This window comes from Zea mays, chromosome 5, assembly GCF_902167145.1.
Source record: "Zea mays cultivar B73 chromosome 5, Zm-B73-REFERENCE-NAM-5.0, whole genome shotgun sequence".
Taxonomy (NCBI): Eukaryota; Viridiplantae; Streptophyta; class Magnoliopsida; order Poales; family Poaceae; genus Zea; species Zea mays.
This window is the reverse complement of record NC_050100.1, coordinates 163,985,722-163,997,527: the sequence shown is the minus strand read 5'-3', so window position 1 is coordinate 163,997,527 and position 11,806 is coordinate 163,985,722. Positions and strand designations below refer to the sequence as shown.

The window sequence follows — 11,806 nt, the reverse complement described above, 5'->3', positions numbered from 1 at the left end:
GTGCTTCTTCCTCCATCACATGATCATCTTGTGCTCCCCCTTGATCACATTCCTCTTGATGAACCTGTTCATCGTTTTGAGTTGGGGGATGCACCATTGTTGAGGAAGAAGGTTGATCTTGCTCCAATTGTTCCTGTGGTCGCACATCACCAATCGCCATGGTGCGCATAGCGGCCGTTGGAACGTCTTCTTCATCTACATCATCAAGATCAACAACTTGCTCTCTTGGAGAGCCATTAGTCTCATCAAATACAACATCGCTAGAGACTTCAACCAAACCCGATGATTTGTTGAAGACTCTATACGCCTTTGTATTTGAGTCATAACCTAACAAAAACCCTTCTACAGCTTTGGGAGCAAACTTAGAATTTCTACCCTTCTTTACTAGAATGTAGCACTTGCTCCCAAATACACGAAAGTAAGATACATTGGGTTTGTTACCGGTTAGTAGCTCATACGAAGTCTTCTTGAGGAGGTGATGAAGGTAGACCCTGTTGATGGCGTGGCAAGCCGTGTTCACGGCTTCTGACCAAAAACGCTCGGGGGTATTGAATTCTCCAAGCATCGTCCTTGCCATATCGATTAGTGTCCTGTTCTTCCTCTCTACCACACCATTTTGCTGTGGTGTGTAGGGAGCGGAGAACTCGTGCTTGATCCCTTCCTCCTCAAGGAACTCCTCCACTTGAAGGTTTTTGAACTCGGACCCGTTGTCGCTCCTTATCTTCTTCACCTTGAGCTCAAACTCATTTTGAGCTCTCCTGAGGAAGCGCTTGAGGGTCCCTTGGGTTTCAGATTTATCCTGCAAAAAGTATACCCAAGTGAAGCGAGAAAAGTCATCAACAATAACTAGACCATACTTACTTCCTCCTATGCTTAGATAGGCGACGGGTCCGAAGAGGTCCATATGTAGTAGCTCCAGGGGTCTTGAAGTGGTCATCACATTCTTGGTGTGATGCGCTCCTCCCACTTGTTTACCTGCTTGACAAGCTGCACAAGGTCTATCATTTTCGAATTGCACGTTAGTCAAACCTATCACGTGTTCTCCCTTTAGAAGCTTGTGAAGGTTCTTCATCCCCACATGTGCTAAGCGGCGATGCCACAGCCAGCCCATGCTAGTCTTAGCAATTAAGCATGCATCTAGACCAGCCTCCTCTTTTGCAAAATCAACTAAATAAAGTTTGCCGTCTAATACACCCTTAAAAGCTAGTGAACCATCACTTCTTCTAAAGATAGACACATCTACATTTGTAAATAGACAATTATATCCCATATTGCATAATTGACTAACAGATAACAAATTATATCCAAGAGACTCAACTAAAAACACATTAGAGATAGAGTGCTCATTAGATATTGCAATTTTACCTTATCCTTTTACCTTGCCTTGATTCCCATCACCGAATATTATTGAATCTTGGGAATCCTTATTCTTGACGTAGGAGGTGAACATCTTTTTCTCCCCCGTCATATGGTTTGTGCATCCGCTGTCAATAATCCAGCTTGAACCCCCGGATGCATAAACCTGCAAGGCAAATTTAGGCTTGGGTCTTAGGTACCCAACTCATGTTGGGTCCTACAAGGTTAGCACAAATATCCTTAGGGACCCAAATGCAAGTTTTGTCTCCCTTGCATCTTGCCCCTAATTTTCTGGCAACTATCTTCCTATCCTTTCTACAAATAGCAAAGGAAGCATTTAAAGCATGATATATTGTAGAAGGTTCATTAACTTTCCTAGGAACAACATTTCTCCTAGGCATATTATGAACAACATTTCTCCTATCAACATTTCTATCATGCACATAAGAAGAACTAGAAGCAAACATGGCATGAGAGTCAAAGACATTATATGCATTACAACTCCTATAAGCATTTCTAGATTGTCTCCTATCATGATACATAAAAGCATGGTTCTTTTTAGCACTACTAGCCATAGGAGCCTTCCCTTTCTCCTTGGCGGAGATAGGAGCCTTATGGCTTGTCAAGTCCTTGGCTTCCCTCTTGTAGCCAAGTCCATCCTTAATTGAGGGGTGTCTACCAATTGTGTAGGCATCCCTTGCAAATTTTAGCTTATCAAAATTACTCTTGCTAGTCTTAAGTTGAGCATTAAGACTAGCCAATTCATCATTAAGTTTGGAAATTGAAACTAGGTGTTCACTACAAGCATCAATGTCAAAATCTTTACACCTATTACAAGTTTCAACAATTTCTACACAAGATGTTGATTTACTAGCTATTTCTAACTTAGCATTCAAATCATCATTAACACTTTTTAATTTAGAGATGGATTCATGACAAGTAGATAATTCACTAGAGAGCATTTCATTCCTTTTAATTTCTAGAGCAAGAGAATTTTGTGCACTAACAAATTTATCATGCTCCTTATATAAAAGATCCTCTTGTTTTTCTAGTAATCTATTCTTGTCATTCAAAGCATCAATCAACTCATTAATCTTATTAATTTTAGATCTATCTAATCCCTTGAATAAGCATGAGTAATCTATCTCATCATCATCACTAGACTCATCCTCACTTGAAGAAGCATAAGTACTAGTATCATGAGTGCTTACTTTCTTCTCCCTTGCCATGAGGCAAGTGTGACGCTTGTTGGGGAAGAGGGATGACTTGTTGAAGGCGGTGGCGGCGAGTCCTTCATTGTCGGAGTCGGAGGAGGAACAATCTGAATCCCACTCCTTTCCGATATGTGCCTCGCCCTTGGCCTTCTTGTAATGCTTCTTCTTCTCCCTTTTGTTCCCCTCTTCCTGATCACTTTCATTATCGGGACAGTTAGCAATGAAATGACCAATCTTACCACATTTGAAGCACGAGCGCTTCTCCTTTGTCTTGGTCTTGCTTGGCTGTCCCTTGCGACCTTTAAGCGCCGTCTTGAAGCGCTTAATGATGAGGGCCATCTCCTCATCATTTAGCCCGGCCGCCTCAACTTGTGCCACCTTGCTAGGTAGCGCCTCCTTGCTTCTTGTTGCCTTGAGAGCAAGGGGTTGCGGCTCGTTGATAGGACCATTCAAGGCATCGTCCACGTATCTTGCTTCCTTGATCATCATTCGCCCGCTAACGAACTTTCCAAGTATCTCCTCGGGCGTCATCTTGGTGTACCTAGGATTCTCACGAATATTGTTCACAAGATGAGGATCAAGAACAGTAAAAGACCTTAGCATTAGGCGGACAACGTCGTGGTCCGTCCATCGCGTGCTTCCATAGCTTCTTATCTTGTTGACAAGGGTCTTGAGCCGGTTGTACGTTTGAGTTGGCTCTTCTCCCCTTATCATAGCGAATCTCCCGAGTTCGCCTTCCACCAACTCCATCTTGGTGAGTATTGTGACATCATTCCCCTCATGAGAGATCTTGAGGGTGTCCCAAATTTGCTTGGCGTTATCCAAGCCGCTCACTTTGTGGTATTCATCCCTGCACAAGGAAGCTAGAAGAACAGTAGTAGCTTGTGCATTTTTATGAATTTGCTCATTGATAAACATGGGACTATCACTACTATCAAAATGCATTCCATTCTCAACTATCTCCCATATGCTTGGATGGAGAGAGAACAAATGACTACGCATTTTGTGACTCCAAAATCCGTAGTCCTCTCCATCAAAATGAGGAGGTTTACCAAGTGGAATAGATAATAAATGAGCATTTGTACTTTGAGGAATACGAGAGTAATCAAAAGAAAAATTTGAATTGACCGTTTTCTTTTTCTCGTAGTCGTCGTCGTCCTTTTGGGAAGAGGAAGATTCGTCGCTGTCATAGTAGACGATCTCCTTGATGCGCCTTGTCTTCTTCTTCTTCTCGTCTTTGCGCTTGTGGCCCGAGCCTGAGTCGGTGGGCTTGTCATCATTGGGCTTGTTGACGAAGGACTCCTTCTCCTTGTCGTTGATCACCATCCCCTTGCCCTTAGGATCCATCTCTTCGGGCGGTTAGTCCTTTTCTTGAAGAGAACGGCTCCGATACCAATTGAGAGCACCTAGAGGGGGGGTGAATAGGTGATCCTGTAAATCTTGAAAACTTAAGCCACAAAAACTTGGTTAAGCGTTAGCACAGTAAATGCCAAGTGGCTAGAGAGGAATCTCAACAAAACACAATAACCACAAGAAAACAATCACAGAGATGGCACGGTGGTTATCCCGTGGTTCGGCCAAGACCAACGCTTGCCTACTCCACGTTGTGGCGTCCCAACGGACGAGGGTTGCAATCAACCCCTCTCAAGCGGTCCAAAGACCCGCTTGAATACCACTGTGTTTTGCTTGCTTTTTCTCAATCCCGTTTGCGAGGAATCTCCACAACTTGGAGCCTCTCGCCCTTACACTTGAAATTCACAAAGAACACGGAGCAAGGGAGGGATTAGCAACGCACACAAGACACAAGAATCAGAGTGTCAACACGCACACAAGTCGCAACAAGAGCTCGCAACACAACTCAATGAGTTCACAACTCCACTAGAGCTCTATATGCTATCACAATGAAACAAATGCGCGAGATCGATGTCTTGGTGCTTAGGAATGTTGTAGGAATGCTTGGTTTTCTCCTCCATGCACCTAGGGGTCCCTTTTATAGCCCCAAGGCAGCTAGGAGCCGTTGAGAGCAATCAAGGAAGGCTGATCTTGCCTTCTGTCGACTGGCGCACCGGACAGTCCGGTGCACACCGGACAGTCCGGTGCACACCGGACACTGTCCGGTGCCCGATTTCTTTCCTTAAATGGCGAAGCCGACCGTTGGTAGACTTGGAGTCGTTGGCGCACCGGACATGTCCGGTGCACACCGGACAGTCCGGTGCCCCCTTCTAGCCGTTGGCTCGGCCACGTGTCCCGCGCAGATCGCGCGGCCGACCGTTGGCTCACCGGACAGTCCGGTGCACACCGGACAGTCCGGTGAATTATAGCCGTACGTCGCCGGTGAATTCCCGAGAGCGGCCCCTTCGCTCGAGCCAGCCTGGCGCACCGGACACTGTCCGGTGCACCACCGGACAGTCCGGTGCTCCTAGACTCAACAGATTCTTGGCTGCTCGAGCCAAGACATTTTCAATTGGATTTTTCCTGTTTCCAGCACTTAGACACAATACATTAGTCCATAAAACAATGTACTAAGTCTGAGAAACATACCTTTATCCTTGATTTGTACATTGTCCACCTTTTTACACTTAGGCACTTGTGTTGGACACTAAATCACCAAAATACTTAGAAATGGCCCAAGGGCACATTTCCCTTTCACTAGTAGATCAACGTATTCAATATCTCCTATTGGAATGTTTTTTTGTAGAAAACCCTTCGAAGGACCCCTCCATCATTCGGACTATATCAAGATATTTTTTCTAATTTTGGATTTCTTGCCTTGCTACTCTTGTCAACATGACCTGTTATTACTTGGGAATCGGATTTAAGTACTGTCGTTTTGACACCCATAGCTTTAAGCTTCCACAAACTAAGGAGTATAGCTTCGTATTGTGTAATATTATTGGTACATTGAAACTCCAACTTGGCTGCATATGAGGTCTTCATCTTCGAAGGTGAGATAAGAACGGCAATTGCTCCTGCTCTGAAGGAACCCTAAGATCCATCATAAAAAAGTGTCCACACCGCTTCATCTGACACACTTGCTTCATCTTGACATCCTGGCGTGTCCAACCAATGATGAAATATGCTAGCGCTTCGGACTGGATTGATGATCGATGTACAAAGTCAATGACAAACTTATTAAGCTTAGCAGCCCATTTTCCAATTCTGTTAGTTGCTTCTCTATTTCTTATGATATCTTTCAATTGCTGAGATGAAGGTATAATAATGTTGTATGATTGGAGATAATGACAAAGCTTCCTAGAGGCCATTAGCACTGCATATAGTACCTTTTTCATTTCAAAATAGTTCTTTTTGGATGGACCAAGTACCTCTGAGATGAAGTATACTAGCATTTGTTTCTTAACTCCATCCTCTAGCTTCTCGTGGACCAATGCTACACTTACAGCAGAATGAGAGGTAGATATGTATACCAATAGAGGAGCCCCTAGCATTGGTGGTGAGAGAGTTGTTAATTGAATCAAATATTGTTTTATATCTTTGAAAGCTTGTTGTTGGTCGGGTCCACATTGAAAAACTTTGACTGACTTTCACACCTCAAAGAAAGTCAAGGTTCGTTCTGCGTCCCTTGAGATAAATTTATTTAGAGATTCAAGTCTGTCTACCAACCGTTGGGCTCCCTTTCTTGACTTTGGTGGCTCCATCGGAAGTATTGCCTATATCTTATGTGGATTGGCTTTGATTCCCTTTGTTGATAGGCAACTACTCCTTAACAAGCATAATATGATAGGATGTAAGCTCAAAAGGTTAGACACGGTTAAACTGTAGTATATGTAGCTATGTTATGCTTAAGCTCCCAAAAATGAATTGTGTTTAAATATTGCTAAGAGCACTTAGTGGGTGGTGAATAGGTGATCCTGCAAAACTTACTTCAAACAACCCAAACTTTGTCTATAAAGGTGTTAGTGTAAACTAAAACCAAGTTCAGATGAGAAGAGAAAAATAGACTCTTCACTTGATTGCACTCTTGATATGTGTATTAAACTAGGAGCAATATCACAAGTGAAGTTTAGGCACTAAGGAAGACAGAAATCGCAGTAAAGTAAAATGAACAAGAGACATGACGATTTTTTCTGTGGTTCAGTCAAAGCCTACTCCATATTGTGGTGACCTCCTCCCCTCTCAAGTGATCCAAAAATCAAACTTGAGTGCCATAGTATTCTTGTATCTCAACTCGTTTGTTAGGGATCTCCACAAGTTGGAGTCTCTAACGCCTTACATAAGATGATCACAATCCAAAGTCACTGTTTTAGTTGGTGGTTTGTCTCTGTATTTACTTGGTTTCGTTTGTGTTTCCTCTTCTTAGTAATTACAAGAGCAAACTTTGGTAACAACTCACTAATGACATTGTCTCTGTATACATGCACCATTCAACATTCATCTTAGATTAAGATCATGTTTGAATTCTCTAGAACTAATAGTTAGCTGCTAAAATTAGTTGAAGACATGTAGACAGTCTGACTAATAGTTTAACTATTAGTTATTTTTAGTTACTTCAAGGAACTAGGTATATGGTTTTGTAAAGCTAAATTTAGCTAATATTAGACCAAAAGCGTCTCCAATCTATTACTACTCTATTAAGATGGCAAGGAAGGCGTCCACACCCCACCTGCCTCCGCCCCGCCCCGCTCCCTCCCACGCCCACGCATACCATGCCCCCGCACCCCGACAGCCACTGCGTGATTGCCGTGACATCCGCCACACGATTGACGCACCACCCATGTCAACCTCCCTTCCACCGCCTCCACCTCCGCTGGAACCTCTCCATCCATGCCTCGGTCGCCACCAGCGGCGCCGAGGGCAGCCCTGGCCCCATGCACGCCCGCTTCGCGCCGTCGCCCACTGGCAACCACGATGGTGCCCCTTGCGCTCATGCGTTCCCCTCCCCTGCAGCCATCTGATTAGCGCACTGTGCCCTCGTGCTGAGGATTGTTGGGGTGTACGCCTCGCCGTCGGTGGAGTACATCGACGTCGTCTGGTCGTCGTTGCGATGCTCAGGTGCGGCGGCGGTGTTGTCCCCACGCCAGCCGCCCGCCAAGTGCCACTGCCACCTGCGAGGAGGAGCACAAGGGTACCATCGTGCCGAGCGTGGACTCCCTAGCCCATTCGACCTCACCTCCATGACGACGGTTTATAGACAAATAAGTACAAATTTCTTGCTTGTCGTGCAGGGATTGGAGTATGTCTAGACTCGAGCATGACCTGCATCATTCACAGGGTAAACAATGCTCTTTCTCCTCTGTTTTCTACTTGCTTGAACATGTCAGCAATCTCGCATGTTGGTAATCTATTGGTAATCATGTGGACATAATGCAGTAGAGATGTAAATGATGCTCTTTCTCCTCTGTTTTCTACTTGCTTGAACATGTCAGCATTCTCGCCTGTTGGTAATCTATTCGTAATCATTTGGACATAATGCAGTAGAGCTATTAGCAGAATAAGAATTATTGTAAGGGTTTGAAACGGGAGTCACTGCTATCGCGTGAAGTCTTCTCCACCAACAACGCCAGAGTTCGAGTCAAGCCACCTTCTGGTTTTAGGCGAGATGATGGTGGGGTTCACGTGGAAGAGGAATGAGATGGAGCAAGCGATGAATAGCCTCTCTGATTTCTCCCTCTCTGGTCCCGCTGCAAAGAGCCACAGACTGCTGAGTCGGTGAGCTGTCCGTGCTTTCTTTTAGGCATTTATTGAATTGAGGGTTCTTATCTATTTTTCGTTGGTGCAATCTTTTGCCCTAATATTTTGCTACTACTATGCCTGCGAGTTTGCCTCTTTAAATTACTGATTAGTGGACTCCTGACTAGGCTGGTTGATAATAGGGGGAGGGAAACGCTTGAGCGCAAGGGGCACCATCGTGGTTGCCGGTGGGCGACGGCGCGAAGCGGGCGTGCATGGGGTCAGGGCTGCCCTCGGTGCCGCTGGTGGCGACCGAGGCATGGATGGAGAGGTTCCAGCGAAGGTGGAGGCGGTGGAAGGGAGGTTGACATGGGTGGTGCGGCAATCGTGTGGCGGATGTCACGGCAATCACGCGGTGGCTGTCGGGGTGCGGGGGCATGGTATGCGTGGGCGTGGGAGGGAGCGGGGCGGAGGCAGGTGGGGTGTGGACGCCTTCCTTGCTATCTTAATAGAGTAGTAATAGATTTTGGTCATGGTACGTCATGTGTAGAAAATGATAGAAGTATAGAACTATATTTCTGTATAGGTGCATAATATCATACAGATAGGTGTATGGAATAAAGAAATATCTGATGAATACAATCACAGACTAGCATAAGTGGTCGTGCTTTGCAAGGACGGTATGGGGTGTTCTGAGCTAATTGTCATCAACACATTGACTGAGGTTTCCCAACCCAGTGGTTGTTGTGACGTTCAAGGATCAAGGTCATTGAAGGCATCAATTTAGTTCAGCAATAGTACTGCATGTTCCAATAGTAGCCATTTGTAGTTTGAAGTTTATGTTGCCCACAAATGTGCCATCGCAACACCGGGGTAGGGTTTAAACCTTAAGTGTTAGCTGCACATTTACATCCTTCTAATCAACAGAACACAAATATTTTTGTGTTTTTATTAAAACAAAGTCTATCCATATGATTTTATTGAAACCGTAGCAATGCACTCTAAAAAAATACACTACTTACCATATTATCTATTCATCGACTTATACTAAAAACGAAGACTCATGATGTCATGACAAATGTGATTGTAAAGGGATCAACAATGAGACAAGACGTTGTGAACAAACATTTGAATAACTATCTATTTAAATAAGGTCTATCTATATGATATAAATTGAAACGCACGGGTACCTAACTAGTAGACTTTGTAAATTTAGTGGCTCTCTATCTCTCCACCTCCACTCTCTATTTTTGGATAGCCTGCTTTACTCTCCATTCAGTCCGTAGATTTATCAAGTCTGTTGGATTAGTCTACACTTTTTCTGTAAAAACTATTTTAGAGAATAGCTAAATCTCTTGAAGTTGATCTTAGCTAGATGTTTGTTAGCTAGCTAATTTAATTTTGCTAGTAATATTTTAACCAACTAACTATTAGCTCTAGTATATTCAAAGACCCTCTAAGTAAAATTCTAACTACGTAATCAGAACACGATTAGAGAGCAAACTGGAAAAAATGTACTACGCTGTTTCCCCCTTACAGAGGTTCTTCGTAAAATTAGCGGTTACTATTGGATGCGAGATGAATTTCCTAAATTTAAGACGTGCACGTAGGTGTCGTAACTTTTGATCAACGGATACGTTCCATGGATGAAAAATCTCGCTTGGGATTCGGTGAAATCCGCTACGTTTCTCGTTTCCGGTACACACGACAAAATCGGTTCCCGGCGAATAGTTTGAAATTTTTTAAATTCAAAAAACATAGAAAATTGGGGGGAAAATATAAGAAACTAGATGTTCCTAGGAGTTTATAAATATTTTTTTCTAAGCTAATTAGTATTTTCCGGTGATAAATCACTGAAAGCCTTTTTTCAAATTTGAAATCACAAACCACTCCGGGAATAGTGAAATTCGATGAAATTCGCTTGGTTTCTCGATTTCGCTAATCACCAAGAAATGACTGTAAAACGAAATAGCAAAATAGTAAACCCTAATACGTTCCCATCAAAGAAAGTGAAGTAATAGATAATACGCCCATGCACCTTTTTTATTTGAAGTTTTTTAGTTCAAAAATAAACTATGCAGCGTAATATTTAAGAATAGAGGTAGTATCACACCCGTAAGTTCATTCGACGAAATTGTAAAGTGTGGGGGAATGCAATGGAAATGCGCAAGCATGACGGTTGTTTATGTGATTTAGCAGCTAGCCTTAGGCTGCCATTGAAGTGGGCAATCATCCAAACAAACAAAAGCCCGCGCGCCGCCAGCAGCTGACCACCTGGACCGGCTGACCCGACGACGTAATTCATTCGTCAGGACTCAGGACGCCGCCGCGACGGCCGCGGGGAAGCCGATCCCGCGCCGCGTGGACGGGAACATGGCGAATAGGAAGCTCCCCGCGGCGCCGGCCGCCACGGGCACGGCCGCCAGCAGCTGCCTGGTGGACGCGGACTCCACGGGGTAGAAGCACGCCACCACGTTGCGGTCCACCATGGCCACGGCCAGGAACACCGCGAACGACAGCAGCCCGTGCATGACGTCGCGCACGGTCAGCCTGTACCTGTCGTCCCGCGGCGGCGGCGCGCCGGGGCCGGGGCCGGAGCTGGAGCCGCCACCCTCGATGGGGAGCAGGCGGCCGCTGGGTGTGATGAAGCCGTACCGCAGCGCGCCCGTGGCGGTGTCGCGGTAGCTGTCGGTGAAGCAGAGGACGAAGCAGCAGAGCGCGCAGGCGCCGATGAGGCAGCCCGTGAGCGCGCGGTTCGCGGCGTTGCAGGTACCGTACGCGGTGAAGGACGGCGACAGCATTTCGAAGGCGAGCACGGCGCCCGTCGGGAGGTGCTTGGCGAGGTCGGCGGTGCTGTTAAGGGCCTTGCCGATGACGGTCGTCGTCGGCGCGTCACCGGTGGCCGCAAGTAGTGGCGCCTCCGCGTCGCCATTGGGTGCCTGGGATGCCATGGTGGCTGCTGCCTGCTGCGGTGCTGCCTGCCTGCAGTCTTTCGCCTGAAATATCTATCGCTTGTTCCAGTGCAGGCAGAAAGCAGTTCTAGCTAGGAAGCAAGGAACATTCGTGGGCCGTGCGATCTGGGACACGAAGAACCGCTCAGTACAACGCAAGGAAGCCCGAGTTCGTACGCTGCCATGGATGGCCATGTCGGTGCCTTTAGAGGCTTAGACGAGGACCCAGCAGGCGTGGCTTAGCCGCACAGCCAAGAATCCTGGAAGGTACTAGCAACTTCTTCTCGGCTGGCATAGTGAAAGATGCAAAGACAACTGATGTACCGATAAAAAAAAATACTTCTGCAAGTTTTTTCCATCTCACTAGTTTGAGAGCAACAAAACCAAAAAAAATTAGAAGGGCTAGAATCTCCTTCTTATTCAATTCCCTCTAATCCCTTCTAATCTCTTCCAGTTTTGTGGCTCTCAAACTAGACCTAAGTGAAATTTGGTGACAATAAATTAGTATCATTAGATATGCCATATTAATATTGTCGACGTTTCGGACCCGAGGGGTCCGTAACCTAACCAGTAAATTTGTCACTGCGTGCCCCTGCCCAGATGGGTTGACGCGAGATGGAACACAAGGAGAAAACGCGGCTCGTATTATCTCGCACC

The 11,806-nt window shown here is 45.6% G+C and overlaps 1 protein-coding gene across 1 annotated transcript; it reads right to left on the bottom strand.

The window, feature by feature from the left end:
• Window positions 1–10,213: 10,213 nt before the first annotated feature.
• LOC103627158 (DUF679 domain membrane protein 7) lies at window positions 10,214–11,328 on the bottom strand. The gene has a single exon (XM_008647463.2). It carries the CDS (start codon window positions 11,147–11,149, stop codon window positions 10,514–10,516), a length of 636 nt encoding a protein of 211 aa, XP_008645685.1. The 5' UTR covers window positions 11,150–11,328; the 3' UTR covers window positions 10,214–10,513.
• Between the last annotated feature and the right edge of the window lie 478 nt (window positions 11,329–11,806).

Bases quoted from the DNA above. Each gene is read 5' to 3' on its own strand.
- LOC103627158 (XM_008647463.2), bottom strand. From the start codon at position 11,149: ATGGCATCCCAGGCACCCAATGGCGACGCGGAGGCGCCACTACTTGCG.